Raw genomic sequence first — 18,538 nt, 5'->3', positions numbered from 1 at the left:
ACCACTGAGCAACATCCGCAGCCCTTTAATATATATTTTATTTAGATTCAGGGTCACCCTGGGTTGCTTAGGGCCTAAGTTGCTGAAGTTGACATTGAACTCAAGATTCCCCTGACTCAGCCCTTTTGCTGAGGTTGGCTTTGAATTCAATATCCTCTTGCCTCCCCAGCCACTGGGATTACAGGTGTGCCTTTGGACTTTTTTTTGGCTGGGGGGGCGGGGGCGTTCTGGGGATTGAATTCGGGGGCCCTCAATCACTGAGCCACACCTCCAGCCATTTTTTTAGTTTTATTTTTTAAAGAGAGAGTGAGAGAGGAGAGACAGTGGCCGCATGCATGCTAGACGGGCGCGCTACCGCTTGAGTCACATCCCCAGCCCTTTTAAATTTTTTTTTTTTTTTTAAATTTAGAGACAGGGTCTTATTGGCTTTGAACTTGGGATCCTCCTGCCTCAGCAAAGGCAAACCATCATTTCCAAGGCTCTGGAATTACAGGTGAGCGCCACCACGCCGGGCCTATTTCTGTTTTAAAAGGACAAATTTTTTATTTACAATTTTTTGGTACTGGGGATTGAACCACCAAGTTACATCCCAGCCCTTTTTATTTTTCACCTTGAAAGTTTCTTGCTAAATTGTTGAGGCTGGCCTCAAACTGGTGATCCTTCTGTCTCAGCCTCCCAAATCGTTGGGATTAACAGGTGAGGGCCACTGTGCCCAGCTACATGAACAAATTCTTTACAGAATGACAGGATTTTACTAATCCATTCTGACTAATTTCCTTTTCACCAATTCCTACAGGTCATTTGGAAAAATCTCAGGGAAAGGAAACGTTCCCACAGGTAAAACATGGATACATTTGTCTTGTTTTCAGGGGCCAAATTTTGTTCTGAAATAAAAGCTGTTACATTTTCTGGTATTGCTTCTTAAGAATTACTTTTAAATCACTAATTAACTAAAGTTGGGTCGTTTGGAAGTTTAGAATCAGAACTATTCTTGCTTGATGTGTTACATACTATTCAAAAAATAGAAAAATTTAACTCCTTGACGTTTTCCGGAACTTTCGAATTTCGCACAGTTCGCCAGGGTTCCCCGACTTCACAGCTTTGCCTGCTTCTCCACCGAGAGGGACCCACACCAGTCTTTGTAATTCAGCAAGCCCAGCTGCCTCGATTTGGGCCGCGCGCGTCCTGCGTTTTGAGGTGGGAGTGGCGGCGGCTGCCTGTGAACACAAACCCGGTTACACGATCGGAGTTTGAAGAAGCGGCTTCGACGAGACTAACGCCCCAGACCAGGACCCAGCGAGCCCAGGGAGCCGCGACACCTGCGGCCGCGACTCAGCCGGGCTGCGCTAACCCACGCGCGCCCCGCCGCCCCCCGGGCCTTCCGCTGCTCGGCGCGGGGCTGTCCGCGGCGCCGCCTGACCCGCCGAGAACGTTCCGGCGAGGACTGGCGGTCTCTGGCGCTGTTTTTCTTGGCGAACTGTCCCGACCGGGAAGGAAAGACGCCTAGAAAGCCGCTAAGGAGCGGGTCTTGGCTCAGACGAAAGGCCTCTGCAGCGCCGGCGAGTCCGGCCTGCGGGCGTCGCAGGGGGCGCCCGGGCGGGGTCCTCTCTCGCAGCCGGCTCTGAGCGGGAGTCTGGAACGCGCAGCGCTGGCGGCTCCGCGAGGTCCAGGTGGCACCATGGAGGAGCTGGACGGCGAGCCGACAGTCACTGTAAGGGCGCCCGGAAAGGGCTCGCTTGCTCGGCACGAGGACTGCGTCTGCGTTGTCACTTGAGGCTGGCCTACCTCCCCGCCGGGCGCAGCCCGCCTCCTGGACTCAGGTGTCCTGAGCGGAGGCGGCCTGCGTTGATTAGGGAGAGGGTCGGGTGGTAGTGGTCACTGCCTTTCGGCGCCTTGGTATACTCACGAGCCTCGGCCTGGAGGCCTCTTGTTCCCCTGTCTTTCCGACCTATTTTCTTGGTATCCTCGAGGGCATTCCAGCGAGCTCAGATCAAGCAGAGGACCCGGGGCTTTAAACTTTCCAGCCAAACTAGGCTCCACATCACAGCGCCGTGAACTTGCCTTTCACCTATCGTGCTGTGCGGGCTCTACGGATATGAAACGTATTTATTCTCTTGCAAGACTGTTTTTATTCAATTCCGCTTGAACTCTCAAGAGAGTATGTCAAGTGTGTATGATCCGTGATAAAGAAATTCCTGAGCTTTAGGTAGGAGATGCCTTCCATTTCCGACTCCTGCAATGCTAGTCTCTTCCCTGCTTTATTTGCTGCTCATTTTTCAAATAGAAGCTCCAGCAGCCTATCTTAACCCCCTTGACTAGGTCAAATATCTGCTCTCTGTAGCTTTTCAAAAGTTCTACTTTATTTTATTTTATTTGGTTCTGGGGAGTGAACGTAGGGGCGCTAAACTTCTGAGTCACATCCCTTTTTGTATTTTATTTTGAGACAGGGTCTGCTAGGTTGCTTAGGGCATGGCTAAATTGCTGAGGCTGGCTTTGAATTTGTGATCCTCCGGCCTCAGCCTCCCGAGCTGCTGGGAGACCTTGCCTGGCTCTTTTGAGACAAGGATTTCACTAAGTTGTCCAAACATGCCTCATAATTAAAATTCTGCCTCAGCTTCCCAAGTAGATGGAATTACAGGAGTGTGTCCCTGTGTCTGGCCTTTAAGTTTTACAGATACTGTTCTACATTTGTCTATGATCTAATTATTTGTTAATTTCTGTTTTGGTGCTGGGGAATTGAACCCAGGACTTTGTGCATACAAGCAGGCATTCTATCACTGAGCTAGACACCCCCCCCACCCGACAAAAAAGGCTTTAGTTAATTTTTGTGTATATTGTGAAGTTGTTTTTTTTTTTTTTTTTTAAACCACTGAGTCTGTGGGTACTTTACCACTGAGCCTCATTTTTATTCATTTATTTATTTATGGTATTGGAGATTGAACCCAGGGCCTTGTGCATGCCAGGCAAGCACTCTACCAACTGAACTGTATCTCCAGCCCCCACATTTTAAAAAAATATTTATATTTTAGAAGTAGTTGGACACAATACCTTTATTTTGTTTATTTATTTATTTTATGTAGTGCTGAGGGTTGAAACCAGGGCTTCCCATGTGCTAGATAAGCGCTTTACTGCTGAGCCACAATCCCAGTCCCCACATTTTTATTTTGAGACAGATCTTTCCAGGTCACTGATGGTCTCACTGGGTAACTGAGGCTGGCCTCCAATTTATCCTCTTGCCTCAGCCTCCTAAATTGGGATTATAGGTGTGCACGACTGCTCCCAGCCTCTTCTTGCTTTGTTTGGCTGCATTAGAACTTCCTAAGAACTGAATATACTTGTATCAAGACTAGACTATTGACAGTCTAGTCTTGATACAAGTATATTGTGCTTGCCTGGCATGCACAAGGCCCTGGGTTCAATCTCCAGTACCATAAATAAATAAATGAATAAAAATGAGGCTCAGTGGTAAAGCACCCACAGGTTTTACCAGACTCATTGTCAAAAATATTTATGGTATGCCATCTGTACCAGTCTCTTTTAGGCAGTGAATGAGAATCCTAGAGTCCCCTGATCCTGTGAGCTTTTGTCTACTTACAGGACAGATAATAACCATGTAAGAGAGTCATTTGGATGCTAACAGAGATGCAGTGTTCAGAGGAGAGTTCATGAGAGCTTGGGTTATACAGGGTTACACAGATAGAGGTGGTAAGTGGTTAGAACTGGAGTTATTGGTGGATTGGATTTTGGTGCTGAGGGAAAGAGAAGAAGCACAGATTATTTCTAATAAGTGGGAAGACTGTTCATTTGTGAGTATGGAAAAAGGTTCTGGGCTAAGGATAGACATCATGGGATCCTTTTTTTTTTTTTTTTTTTTTTTTAATCTGGTCATGGTGGCACACACCTGTGGTCCCAGCTGTTGGAGAGGCTGAGATGGAAGAATTGCTTGAGTCCAGGAGTTCAAGAACTACCTGGGCAACAGCAAGACCCCCATCTTATATATGTTTACTTTGGAGGCTGGGGTTGTAGCTCAGTGGTAGAGCATTTGCTTAGCATGTGTGAGGCACTGGGTTTCATCTTGAACACCACATAAAAATAAGTAAAATAAAGGCATTGTGTTCATCTATAACTAAAAACCAAAATTTTTAAAGATTTACTTTTTGGCTTTTGGTTATAGATATAGCTCTATAGATTAATCTTTGGATTAGGCAGCTGTGTGTGTGAAGCTGACACTCAAAGGGATTGGCCTGAGGGGAAAAAAAAAATCACCATTACAGAGATGGCACAGAAGCTATAGGATTGGAAGTTTCTTTCTTTTTCTTTTCTTTTTTTTTTTTTTTTTTTTAGTAACAGTTCAGTTATTTACTTATTTTTCATTTTTATCATTTTTGTGCTATTGGGGATTGAAACCAGGGCCTTAAACATGATAGGCAAGTGTTTTACCACCGAGCTATACCCCCAAGCCCCACCTAACCTTTCAAAAAATTTTATTTGAGGGCTGAGGATGTAGCTCACTGGTTAAGGGCTTGCCTAGCAAGTGCAAGGCTCTGGTTAAATCCCTAGTACTCCCCTCACCCCCCACCCAAAACAAATAAAACCCTTCATTTTTAAATAATTTGACACACAGTCTCACTTAGTTGCCCAGGGCCTTTGACTTTCCATTCTTCTACATCAGCCTCCTGAGTATTTGAGATTATAGGCATTTGCCACAGCTTCTGACCTTTTATTTTTTGAACTCCTTTTTCCAAACCATAGATTGCTAATTACAGAGTAAGAATTGATTAGGGTGAACTGGACACAATGTGCAGGCCTGTATTCCCAGCTGTTGAAGTGGCTGAGGCAGGAGGATGGCAGATTTGAGGCCAGTCTGGGCAATTTCTTGAAACCCTGTCCCAAATTAAAAAGAGTAGGTGAAATAGCTTAGTGGTCACATGAGCATGACTGACTCCAGTACTGGGCGGAGAAGAAACCAAGTTGGTGTATAGCTTGGCAGGCAGGGTTGAGGTGCCCAGCAAGGTTCGGGGACTCAGTGGTCCCTGAAGCTGGGCATGTGGATTAACACTTCATAATTTTCATAACCACTAATTTCTAGGATTGTACTTAAAAATCAATTGAAAAGGGCTGGGGATGTGGCTCAAGCGGTAGTGCGCTCGCCTGGCATGTGTGCAGCCCGGGTTCGATCCTCAGCACCACATACAAACAAAGATGTTGTGTGTCTGCCGAAAACTAAAAAATAAATATTAAAATTCTCTCTCTCTCTTAAAAAAAAAAATCAATTGAAAAGCAAAGCCTTCAGTAGGAGTAACATTTCCTACTCTTATTTTTCTCTAGTTGATTCCAGGTATGAATTCCAAGAAGAAGCAAATGTGTTTTGACTGGGGTCCTGGGGAGATGTTGGTGTGCGAAACCTCCTTCAACAAAAAAGGTAGTCATTTTTTCCTACTAGATTATCTTGGCATATTTGGTTGTTTTTCTTTCATGTTTGACTAGCAGAGACATGAAACGATTGTGCTTATTTTGCACCATTTTCATTTTTAAACTAATTGTTTTAGTTTTGCATTCATTTATGAGACCTGGAAGATGTTAAGTCCAAGGGAAAAAAAATGTCTCCTTGTTTTATGGGAAAGTTTATTTTATTTTATTTTTTTGGACTGGGGATTGAACCCAGGGTGCTCTACCACTGAGCCACATCCCCAGTCCTGTTTTGATTTTATTCACAGAGAGGGTCTGAGTTGCTTATGGCTTGGCTAATTCACTGAGTCTGGCTTTGAACTCACTCTGCCTGAGCCTCCTTAGTCACAGGCTTAGATTACAGGCTTACAAGTGTGCACCAGCTCAGAAAGGATTTTCTTTATGTTTTAAAACCTCAACTGTTCTTTTCCCCTTTTCCTTTCTTTCCTATCTTGTGCTGGGGGTCAAACCCAAGGCCTTGCAAATATAAGTCCCCTTGTTGTGAAACTTAGGTCCTGTGGCCATCACTTTTGCATTCACAGTGTGAATTGAATGGTGGTTTTGTAGAAATGGTGGTTTATATCCACAGCAGAAGAGGTGCAATGGCTTATCCTTGGCTTGGTTTTCCTAATTTCCGTCAGTGACTGGTCCATAGATCTTTTAAAAATTATTTATTTTTTTTAGTTGTAAATGGATCTTTTATTTAATTTATTTATTTATGTGAAGTGCTAAGGATCAAACCTAGGGCCTCACACATGCCAGGCAAGTGCTCTACCACGTGCCACAACTCCAGCTCCTGATCTTTTTTTCTGATACACTTTTTTTTTTTTTTTTCGGTGATGTTAGGAATCGAACCCAGGCCCTTACACATGCTAGGCAAGCACTCTACCATTGAGCTACACCCCCAATCTTTCTTATATGGTACTGTAATTGAATCTAGGGCCTTACATATGGTAGACAAGTGGTCTACCACTGAGTTATATCCACAGCCCTTTGTATGATTGTATATTTGAATGATTTATAAATGGTAATCTATATTACTTTATTTATTTTGCTTCATTGGTTGTTTTGCAATGTTGGAGATTAAAACCACAGCCACACATGTTAGGTGAGTATTCTAATACTGAGCTACACCCCAAGTCACACTTTAGTTTTTATAAATGAAATCAGTAGCACAGAAGCTAATTTATAATTAAATATTCAATTCAAATTTTTAGGATGGATTGTCTTTTGGAGGTGGTAATGATGTTAATGTTTTTTCCTGTTTTTTTGTTTTTTTTTTTCCCCAGAAAAATCAGAGACAGCCCCAAACTGTCCCTTTATCTATATCATCCGGAAAGATGTAGATGTTTACTCTCAGATTTTGAGAAAACTCTTTAATGAATCCCATGGAATCTTTGTGGGTCTCCAGAGAATTGAAGAAGAATTGACTGGAAAGTCCAGAAAAGCTCAGTAAGTAGGCTGCTGGTAGATGCTGAAATTTATAGCTTTATTGTGAAAAGCCATATGAAATGCATTCTTGTCCTTTTGAGTGATGAAAGGGATGCCTAAAGAAAGGAGTGACTCCTGGTTCTGGTGTATGGCCTCCCTGTACACTAGAATACAGGTCCCACAGGAAATGTTCATATGCTGTTGGTTGACTCTGAGTTGCTGCGCTTTTGCTGTTTGTATTCCTACTTCATTTACCCTCCAAAGAAGGCAGTTGGGCCAAATCAGCACTTGAGAATTATTGAATGAGGTCCTGTTGTTTTAAGATTTGTTATCCAAATGGCAGGTTTTTTTTTTTTTTTCATTACCGGGGGTCAAACCAAGGGCCTTACACATGCTAGGCAAGTAATACTCTACAACTGAGCTCTGTCCCCAGCCATTTTTATTTTGAGACAGTCTCACTAAGTGTGCCAGACTGACCTTGTGATGGTCCTGCCCTAGCCTTCCTAGTGTTGCTGGAATTGTAGGTATGTACCATCACGCCTATTTTGTTTAGTCTTAAAAGAATTACTTTTGAGACTTTTCTTAACATTTGAGACAAGAAAACTATTGTTTTCTAAGATTAAGAATTTTTGAACATGTTTCAAGGCTTAACTCAGTATCAGGGTATTAACTTGTTAACTGCAAATTCTGGGTCCCACCTCAGATCAACAAAATGAAAATCTTTGGGGTTGGTTCTGAAAATCTCCAGGTGATTCTTAAGCACACTGGAGTTTGAGAACTTCTATGTTAGATTTTTATTATGTTTGGTCATATTCTTAGGGCACGGGGCATTTTTTGTATTTTACTTCCTAGCTAAGCTTTTCACAAATGAGTCATTCTGGGCAATACCCTTATCAATTGTGTGTGTGTGTGGCGGGGGAGAATATCATTGGTTTAAGAAGCTGTAGTACAGAATATGATGACTCAGAGAAATCTGTTACTATTTCTAGGAAAAAATATTAAAAGTCCTGTAAGTCCTTGATGGCAGGGGACCTTGTCTTCTATAGATTATCTGTTCCTTCATCTCCAGTGTGTCAGTACAATTGGTGTTTTGTTTAGTATGTTCAATGAATGAATATACATGTGAATGTTCTAATTGTGAGAAGCTAGTTTTGTCCACAGGGGCTTTCCCATTACCTTGTTTGGCTAGGTAAATTAGTCTTGTTTGAGCCTTTACTGAGTCTGTTTGCCTGCCTGTCTGTCTGCCTTTCTTCTTTTCCTTTCTTTTTCCTTCCTTCCTTCCTTCTGTGGTGGAGATGAAACCTAGTGCCTTATGTATGCTAAGAAAGCACTGTACCACCAAGCTCCATCCCCTGCCCCCTGAGTCTTTATACTCTTTACTATAAAATGGGCAATAGTGAGGATTGGGAAGATAATTGGGAAATTATTTTATTTTGTATAGACCATTTGCAGAATATGTACTATTTTTGTTTTGCATGTGGATGGTACTGGTGATTGCACTTAGGACCTCACACGTGCTAGGCTAGTGCTCTAACACTGAGTTACATACACAGCTCTTTTAAAATCTTATTCTTTTTTTTTAATATTCATTTTTCAGTTGTAGTTACACACAATATCTTTATTTTATTTATTTATTTTTATGTGGTGCTGAGGATCAAATCTAGGGCTTCACTCGTGCTAGGTGAGCGCTCTACCACTGAGCCACAATCCCAGCCCCAAGTCTTATTTTTTATTATTATTTCTCAGAGGCATTGGGGATTGAACCCTAGAGTGTTTTACCACTGCAACGCATCCCTAGTCCTTTTAAAAACTTTTTTAAATCTTAAGACAGGGTCTTGCTAAGTTGTTGAGGCCTGCATTAGCCTCTTGATTCGCTGACATTATAGGCATGTGTCACTGTACCCAGCTCTCCACCTCCTCTTTTTTTGTGGGGGAGGGGTGTACCAGGGTTGAACTCAGGGTCACTCAACCAGTGAGCCACATCCCCAGCCCAATATTTTTTAAATATTTTTTTTTAGTTGTAGATGGACACAATGCCTTTATTTATTTTTTATGTGGTACTGAAGATTGAACCCAGTGCTTCACTGGTGCTAGGCAAGCACTCTACCAGTGAGCCATAACCCCAGGCCCCACAGCCCAATTTTGTATTTGATTAGAGACAGGGTGTCACTGAGTTGCTTAGTTCCTCGATGTTGCTGAGGATGGTTTTGAACTCTCAATCCTCCTGTCTTAGCCTCCTGAGCTGCTGGGATTACAGGCATGCACTACAATGCCTGGCTCCCCAGCCTTTTTTAAAAATTTATTTTGAGGGCTGGGATTCTGGCTTGGCTGTAGAGCACTTACCTAGCATGTGTGAAGCACTGGGTTCAATCCTCAGCACCACATAAAAATAAATAAATAAAATAAAGGTAATGTGTCCCTCTACAACTAAAAATATAACAGGTTATAATTTTGCCCATGAGTTTGTGTGTGTTTTTCTTAGTCTCTTTCTTGACCTTCATACTTTTGAAGAATATTGATGACTGTTTTGTAGAATACCTCTCAGTTTGGGTTTGTCAGATGTTTTCTCCTAATTGACAAAGCATGTATAGCATTTGTTACCAAAAAGAACACAGAAGTGGAGATGTGTCTTTACACACAGGTTCATGATACTGATGTTCCATTACTGAGGATGCTGACCTTGATTATGTGGTTTCTGTTTGGCTTCTCTGCTGTCAAGTTACCATTTTTCCCTTGCTGCTAATATATGGTGATATACATATATATATATATATGTATGTATTGGGGCGAAAGTTTGAGACTGTATAAATCCTATTTCTCCTCATATTTTTCACCCACTAATTTTAGTGTCCATCAGTGTGTCTCATCTGCAGAAATATATCCAGGTGCAATTGTGCACTCTTATAATCTCAGAGACTTGGGAGGCTGAGGCAGGAGGATTTACAATTGTTCCAGGATAGCCTCAGTAATTTCAGAAGGCCTTAAGAAACTAAAAATAAAATATAAAAAGGGCTGAGGATGGGGGCCAGTGGTAAAGCACCCTGTGTTTAATCCCTAGTACAAAAACAAAAACACCTAAAATCATCTGCAATGATAAACATTAGTGTAACCTCATGTTTGTTTTATCCTGATTATATAACAATAATTATTATTATTTAAAAACATTTGTTTTCTTTAGTTATACATGGACATAGTGTCTTTATTTTGTTTATTTTTATGTGTTGCTGGGTATTGAACCCTGTGCCTCACACATGTAAGGCAAGCGCTCTGCCACTGAGCCCCAGACCCTAATAATTAATATTTTTAAAATATTTTTTAGTTGTCAGTAGACTTTTATTTATTTATATGTGGTGCTGAGAATTGAACCCAATGCCTCACACATGCTAGGCAAATGCTCTGCTACTGAGCCACAACCCCAGCCCCTCTATAATAATTGTTCATTTTGTCATTCAGATTGTTCCAGGTTTGGAGCATGTGAATCTCTTTCAGGTTGGCTGATGCCCCCCACTTTTTTTTTTTTTCAGCAAATTCCTTTGTGATTTGAGTGCTCCCTTTCTGATATGAGATGAGATGTTCCAAGCTCATCTTGTGTATGTCATTTCATTTTTTTGTAGATTGGTTCGAGTGAGTAAAAACTATCGATCAGTCATAAGAGCCTGTATGGAGGAAATGCACCAATTTGCAAGTAAGAATTTTGTTATGTATGTGTGTGGTCATATTCATGGTATCTGTTTGGCCACAAATACTAAACAGTAAAGTCTGATGTTGCATTTTCAAATTCTTTCCAATTTTACACAATTCCTAATTAAAAAAATTTTTTTTAGTTTTAGTTGGGCATAATATCTTTATTTTATGTATTTATTTTTATGTGGTGCTGAGAATCAAACCCAGTGCCTCACACGTGCAAGGCTACTGCTGAGCTACAACCCCAGACCTCAATCCCTAATTTTTTTTTTTTTTTTTTTTTTGGTACTGCGGATTGAACTCAGGGGCACTTGACTCCTGAGCCACATCCGCAGCCCTATTTTGTATTTTATTTAGAGATAGGGTCTCACATCCCCAATGTCCCATTTCCTCCAGCCACACCCTACCTGCCTTCCTAACCACTCAATCCCATTGGGTGATTAATTCACTGATTGGGTTAAGACTCTTGTAACCCAATTATTATTATTATTATTATTAATATTTATTTTCTAGTTTTTTAGGTGAACACAATATCTTTATTTTGTTTTTATGTGATGCTGAGAATCGAACCTAGTGCCTCATACATGCTAGGCGAGCGCGCTACCACTTGAGCCACATCCCCAGCCCCCCAATTACTTTTTCTTGAACTTTCTTGCATTGTTTCACATGTAAGCTTCTGGGGGACACCTCACATCCAAATCATAACACAGAGGCTTTTTTTTTTTTTTTTTTTTTTGTAGTTCTAGTGATGGCACCCAGGGCCTGGTACATGCTAGGCAAGTACTCTGTCTATAGTGCGTGCCACCACAACTGGAATCAGAAGCCTTTAAGGTGGCTGCATTATAGTTGAAAGTGCTCTTTATAGCCTGAGTAGTTTTGTTTGAGAGGCATTGAAGTACAACAAAGGGATATGAGACATCAAAAAACATGTAGGGCTGAACACAGTGGCACATGCCTATAATTCTGGGTAATCTCAGCACTTTAGTGAGGCCCTCAGGAATTAGTGAGACCCTCTCTCAAAATAAAAAATAAACAAGGGGTAGGGTGGTAAAGTACCCCTGGGTTCAGTTTTTAGTATCAAAAAATATCTAGAAAATGATGGTCATTAAGAGAAACAAAAGAAACAAACATGCTATAGAACTGACATATGAAGTTAGAACAATGGGAATACCATTTCCATAGCATATCATTTCATTTCCATAGCTTGCTTAAAATGTTTTGTGTTTTGTTAGTTGCTGCAAAGGATCCAGCCAGTGGTCGCCAGTTCAGCAGCCAGGTAAGGGGGAGCTGCCTATCGTATTGGCACTACTATCTATTTGTGTCCTCAGGACCCACTTAGGATAGCTCTTCAGTCACTGTTAGGGTGGAACCCTTTCTTTCCAGGTCTACGGGCAGCCATTTGGGGCGACAGAGATCCTGCTAGTCATCCTTCAAGGTCTAGCACATTGGAACACAAGGATCACCTTGATAAATACCATATGAGTTTTCAGAGAACTATAAATCCTAAATACACAGCGTATATGAGTTGTCACTTGAGATGGATAGTTGTATGTTCAGAACCAGTGCTTATTATAAAAACAATTCATGAACCCAGAATTTTTGCTGAGTGGCAAATGATTGTTCTTTAGTTAGAACTGGAAGATGACTTGCAGAAATCTTCTTTCTTTGGTAGACTCTTGGTATTTTTTAAACTCAGTAGTCAGTAGGGAAAAGTGTCCTATCTCTCGTCTACAAAGTGTTTATTTTCCTCTTATGAACAAGGGATGATGGTGTCTGGATGGAAGAGTGGTAGAGAAGAGGAGCCTGAGTATTCTTTTCTTTTTAATTTCATATATATATTTTAGTTGTAGTTGGACACAATACCTTCACTTTATTTATTTATTTTTATGTGGTGCTGAGGATCGAACCCAGGGCCTTGCACATGCTAGGTGAGTGCTCTGCTGCTGAGCCACAACCCCAGCCTGAGCCTGTGTATTCTTTTTTTTTTTTTTTTTAAGAGAGAGTGAGAGAGAGAGAGAATTTTTTTAATATTTATTTTTCAGTTTTCAGCGGACACAACATCTTTGTTTGTATGTGGTGCTGAGAATCGAACCCGGGCTGCCAAGCGAGTGCGCTTCCGCTTGAGCCACATCCCCAGCCCGAGCCTGTGTATTCTTAAGGGCAGGGTCCAAGTCTGATTTATTTTTAGGTATTGTATGGGGCTTTATTGTTTTGGTATTAGGAAATAAGCCCAGGGATGCTTTACAACTGAACTATATCGCCTACTGTTTTTCATATTTTGTCTTGAGACAGGGTTTCACTGAGTTGCCCATTTTGGCCTATATCTTGTGATCCTCCTGCCTCAGCTTCCCAAGTAACTGGAATTACAGACGTGTACCACCACACCCTGATGCCCACTTTTTTTTTTTTCTTCTTTTTTTTGTGATTTTGGGATTCAACTCGACCTTGTATATGCTCAGCACATGTTTTACCTCTGAGCTGCACCCTAGCCTAAGATTTGCCTTTAGTACACTACTTCTTAAAATTGAGTCACTGAAATACCAACTTCACAGTTTTTGCCTAATTATATGCTTTTATTATTTAGTCTTTTTAAAATATTGTCTCTCGGGCTGGGGATGTGGCTCAAGCGGTAGTGCGCTCGCCTGGAATGTGTGCGGCCCGGGTTCGATCCTCAGCACCACATACAAACAAAGATGTTGTGTCCACTGAAAACTAAAAAATAAAAAAAAAAATTGTCTCTCCCTTTTTATTTAAATACTACCACTTCCTAAGTCACAATTCAATAGTATCAGTATGATGTTCTGGTTTTATTTGTCTAATGAACATTAAAATAAAATCACAACCATTAAAATAATATCACCACCACATGGCTCAGTGATGCACGCCTCTAATCCCAGTGGCTGGGGAGGCTGAGACAGGAGGATCATGAGTTCAAAGCCAGCCTCAGCAATGGCGAGGGACTAACAGCTCAATGAGACCCTGTCTCTAAATAAAATACAAAATAGGGCTGGGGATGTGGCTCAGTGGTTGAGTGCTCCTGAGTTCAATTAAAAAAATAATAATATCATCAATGAAAATTTTCATATGGAATGCCCTGTGGAAATACTGCCATAGACATGTCAGTAGTTGTTAGGTTAGTGAGTGACCATCATGGGATTCAAGCCCTTCTTTCTTTGTTCTGAGAACAAACCTGAGGAATATTAAAACCTGTTTCTGTTTCTTCCTAAGGTCTCCATTTTGTCAGCAATGGAGCTCATATGGAACCTGTGTGAGATTCTTTTTATTGAAGTGGCCCCAGGTGAGCCTGGAATAATCCTATCATATTAGAGAGCTCCCTGCCCTCCACTGATCATCCCTCATCTGTCCTATGAATCAGTATATTTTGCTGCTAGGAATGTTTTTTTCCAGTGTTCTTCATAATAGCCATCAGAAGTCATTATAAGACACCCCAAGAAATGTGTCATTTTGTTAGATGTGCAAAAAACAGTCATGAAGTACCTTCCCTCAAACAGGCAGGGTACAGTGGTGAACACCTGTGATTCTAGCCATTTCAGAGGCTGAGGCAGGAGGATTGCAATTTCCAGGTCATCCTGGTACCTTAGTGAGTCCTGGATTCAAAATAAAATGAAAAGGATGGGAGATGGAGATGCAGTTCAGTGGTAGAGCACCCCTGAGTTCAATCCCTGGTGTTCCCCAACACCCAAGTACTTTGTAAACAAATATTCAAGTTGTGCATGAGAGTAGTGATTAGTATTTATGTTATGGATAGGTGAAGCTTAAAGTTTTAAAGATGTGAAGAGGAGGCTGGGGTGTGGCTCCCTGGTAGAGTGCTTGCCTAACATGCACGAGGCACTGGGTTCGAGCCTTGGCACCACATAAATATAAAATAAGGATACTGTGTACATCTAAAACTTAAGAATAAATATTTTAAAAAAAAAAAAAAGATGTGAAGAGGAGTTAGGTGGTGAGAGTCAAAAGTTGCTTTGAGAATTTGATAGTTAATGATTGGGTCTGGGCAACCCTATATCTGATCCATGTCTAGGTGGGATTATTCTGTTTGGGGTTTTTTTTTTTCCTCCTTTTCTTTTTTATATATGCTGGAAGTTGAACCCAGAACCTCACACATGATAGACAAGCGCTCTATCACTGAGCTATATCTACAGCCCTATTTTGTTGATCTTGAATTATGTCATATAGTGTCCTGGCTTGAATGTGTACTCTGGAAGTGTGGTAGGCTTTTTTCCTTTTTTTTTTTTTTGTGTGTGTGTGTGTGGGGGGATACTGGGGATTGAACTCAGGGGCACTTGACCACTGAGCTACATCCCCAGCCCTATTTTATATTTTATTTAGAGACAGAATCTCACTGAGTTGCTTAACACCTTGCTTTATCCTGAGGCTGCCTTTTTTTTTTTGGTGGTGGTGGTGGTAGGGATTGAGACAAGCACTCTACCCACTGAGCTATATCCCCAGCCCTGAGGCTGGCTTTGAATTCACTATCCTCCTGCCTCAGCCTCCAAGGCTACTCAAATTACAGGTGTGTGCCACTGCACTTGGCTGTTTTTAATTTCTTGAAATGGTTTTGTTTGCTAGTATCCATACTTGAGTATTGACCTCTGTGCAGTATAGCAGTTCATTCATTCTACTACTGAAGCACTGAGCAACCTGAAAGTTAAATTAGATGATCAGATACCTACTTTCTCTAGTAGATTTTGAGGAGATTGCAGTTTCACATCACTGCATGTAACATCTAGTCAGTACTGGTCCCTAAATGGCCATTAACCACGTAGCCATTAGATTTTTGTGAAGAATCTGGCTAGGGGTGATGAGGTCTGCATCCCAGCTTCAACCCTTTCCAGGATTCAGTGAAGGATGAAGCTGACTGGCACAGGGAGGATTTTGTAAAAGTTCCACTTGATTTTTCCTAGCGTAGCACTTGATGCAGCACCATGTGTGCCTGTTTAGGAGAGATGAGCCCCTCTTGGAATGCCATCTTGTCCACTTTCACATTCTCCCTACCTGGGTTAAAGTAGAACTTGCTGCAGGTGAAGTGAAGTTTTCGTGCATGATGAGACTCTCTCCTCCCAGCTGGCCCTCTCCTCCTCCATCTCCTCGACTGGGTCCGACTCCATGTGTGCGAAGTGGACAGTTTGTCAGCAGACGTTCTGGGCAGTGAGAATCCAAGCAAACACGAGAGCTTTTGGAACTTGGTAAGGACCTTGTGCAGGCCTCCCCTTCTTCCCGCCTTGCATTCTGCTGCCTGGATGCTTTTTGAGTGATTCTGAGGTTGTCCTCAGGCTCCTGCCTGGCTCCTCAAGACTGATCATGGAGATATTTTTTCCTTCCCTGCTTTAGGGCAGAGCTTAAAAAAAGCTTCATAGATATTCTAGTGGAAAAGGGATTTGAGTTCTTTTTGGATCTAAGGAAGAGAAGACAGGAAGATCATACAAAAGCAGTTGACATCCCCAGCCCTTTTTATTTTTTATTTTGAGACAGAGTCTTGCCAAGTTGCTGAGGCTGGATTTGAATTTTTGATGCTCCTGCCTTAGCCTCCTGGGTCACTGGGATTACAGGAGTGTGCCACTGGGCTCAACTGCATTTGTCATTTGAATGGTGGTGAAAGTGCCTGAATATTGATTTGGGGGTTGTAAGTAAATTTTAATGAGAATGTTAATTCACAAGTAGAGGACCTGCTATATTTATTCTGAGTATGTGTATGTACATAAATGAACTTGAATTGCAATTTCTTTCTTTTTTTGGTGATATTGGGGACTGAACCTGTGGTCTTACACATGCTAGGTAAGTGCTGTACCACTGAGCTATCTCTTCAGCCCTTTTATTTTATTTTTTATTTTTGGCACAAGGTTTGACTATATTGCCTAGGCTGGCTTTGAAATTGAGATCCTCCTGCCTCAGACTCCAGTGTAGCTGGGATTATAGGTGTGCACTACCAATAGGCAATAACTGGCAATTTGATAAAAATGGTCAGGGTAAAACTATGAGACTCGTGTGATAAATGGATTCTGAAGGGGGCCATCCATGGAACTGGATAAAGTGGCACACACCTGTAATCCCAGCAACTCAGGCGTCTGAGACAGGAGTATCCCATGTTCGAGGCCAGCCTCAGCAATTTAAGGAGATCCTGTCTCAGAATTTTAAATAAAGGGCTGGGGATATGGCTCAGGGTTAGAAAAAAGGAAAAAGTCATCCATGGAGCAGAGAACTGCCCAAGGAGTTGTAAAACCTCTCAGGACCAGACCTGTGCCATTTCCTTGCAGGTGACCGTCTTGGTGCTTCAGGGTCGGCTAGATGAGGCCCGACAGATGCTGTCCAAGGAGGCAGATGCCAGCCCCACCTCTGCAGGCATGTGTCGAATCCTGGGGGACCTGATGAGGACAATGCCTATTCTCAGTGTATGTGGAACTAGCCTTGCTTGCTGGGTCATGGGACTGGGAATGATTTCTTGAAATATAAAGGGTTTGGTAGGTTGGCATCTCATTAGGTCTTTCCCCTTAGCCTGGCAACACTCAGACGCTGACTGAGCTGGAGCTGAAGTGGCAGCACTGGCGAGAGGAGTGTGAGCGGCACCTGCAGGATGGCACGTTTGCCTCCAGCCCCCGCCTAGAGTCTCTCTGCAAGGTCTGGGGGAAGCAGTTTGGTTGGGTCCTGATGGCCTTCCCTAGGGCTGTGGCATCCCCTGGAGCCACAGCAGAAGCTGGCTCCCTGGACAGGGCTGTCCCTCACTATGCTGGGCAAGAAGGAACTTTTGGCTTCTAGTTGAAAGCTTGGGCCCCAACTGAGATTAGCAAAACCGTAGAGAAGCTGCCCTTAGAGGAAGTGGAGCTCAGGGAATTTCTCTCCTCAGATCATGCTGGGAGATGAGGCCGCCTTGTTAGAGCAGAAGGAACTTCTGAGTAATTGGTACCATTTCCTAGTCACTCGGCTTCTGTACTCTCATCCCACAGTAAAACCCATTGATCTGCACTTCTATGCCCAGGTGAGTGAGCTCTTCATGGGGGGCAGTAGTCCTGGGGTCTATTTGTGCATTTTCTTGAGCTTTTCCAGGAATAGGAAGGCTCTTTTAGCCCTTTTTGAAGGAACCCATCATCCCTCTCCAGGGGTCCCTGTATAGCAGTCTTGACTGCTCCCCTAAATCTCTGCTTCCATGCTGGGGATTGAGTGGGTCATCACCTTTCCACAGTCCAGCCTGGACATGTTTCTGGGAGGTGAGAGCAGCCCAGAGCCCCTGGACAACATCTTGATGGCGGCCTTTGAGTTTGACATCCACCAAGTGATCAAGGAATGCAGGTAGGACCCTCCAATCCCATCACTTTATCTTTTTTGGGGGGATGTGCTGGGACTTGAACTCAGAAGTGCTCTACCACTGAAGTATGTACTCAGCACTTTTCTTTCTTTCTTTTTTTGTATTAAGGATTGAATTCAGGAGAGCCTAACCACTGAGTCTCACATTCCCAGCCCCTTTTATTTTGAAACAGGGTCTCATTGAGTTCCTTATGGCCATGCTAAGTTGCTAAGGCTGACCTTGAATTTGTGATCTGCCCCTGAATTTGTGATCTGCCCCCTCTGCCTCCTGAGTTGCTGGGATTACAGGCATGTACCACCACATCCAGCTTTTTCTTTAAATTTATTTTGAGGTAGGGTCTAGCTAAGTTGTGAGGCTGGCCTCAAACTTGGGCTCCAACTGCCTCATCTTCTTCTGTAGCTAGGATTACAAATGTGTGCCATAACAGGGTCTAAATAGATTGCCTAGACTGGTCTCAAACTTGAGATCTCTTGCCCCAGCCTTCCAAGTTGAGCTAGAATTTCAGGCATGTGCCAACACAGCCAGCCACTTTAACCATTTTTAGATGTGTAATTCAGTGGCATTATGTGTATTAATAGTGTTGTATTTTGTCACCACCATTCATCTCTAGAACATTCTGGGTTTTTTTTTATCCTTTCTCTTATAGGACAGCTG

The 18,538-nt window shown here is 42.5% G+C and overlaps 1 protein-coding gene across 3 annotated transcripts in view; it reads left to right on the top strand.

Moving 5' to 3' along the window:
* The first annotated feature begins 1,454 nt into the window (after positions 1–1,454).
* Positions 1,455–18,538, top strand: part of Nup85 (nucleoporin 85) — a 28,325-nt gene continuing 11,241 nt past the window's right edge. Inside the window, exons 1-11 of one of the 3 annotated variants that reach the window (XM_005332549.4) lie at positions 1,455–1,711; positions 5,329–5,422; positions 6,738–6,900; positions 10,494–10,564; positions 11,796–11,839; positions 13,792–13,861; positions 15,649–15,770; positions 16,839–16,973; positions 17,077–17,199; positions 17,426–17,557; positions 17,762–17,868. In XM_005332549.4, coding sequence (XP_005332606.1) covers positions 1,679–1,711; positions 5,329–5,422; positions 6,738–6,900; positions 10,494–10,564; positions 11,796–11,839; positions 13,792–13,861; positions 15,649–15,770; positions 16,839–16,973; positions 17,077–17,199; positions 17,426–17,557; positions 17,762–17,868 — 1,094 coding nt within the window. In that variant the 5' untranslated portion in view covers positions 1,455–1,678. Of the gene's footprint in view, positions 1,821–1,906; positions 2,207–5,328; positions 5,423–6,737; positions 6,901–10,493; positions 10,565–11,795; positions 11,840–13,791; positions 13,862–15,648; positions 15,771–16,838; positions 16,974–17,076; positions 17,200–17,425; positions 17,558–17,761; positions 17,869–18,538 lie in introns of those variants that run through there. The other 2 variants (XM_040268471.2, XM_040268470.2) reach the window with 2 other exon arrangements.

The sequence above is a fragment of the Ictidomys tridecemlineatus genome, chromosome 3, assembly GCF_052094955.1.
Source record: "Ictidomys tridecemlineatus isolate mIctTri1 chromosome 3, mIctTri1.hap1, whole genome shotgun sequence".
Lineage (NCBI taxonomy): Eukaryota > Metazoa > Chordata > Mammalia > Rodentia > Sciuridae > Ictidomys > Ictidomys tridecemlineatus.
Note: the sequence above shows the minus strand (reverse complement) of the source record. Positions and strands in the feature narration are given on the sequence as shown.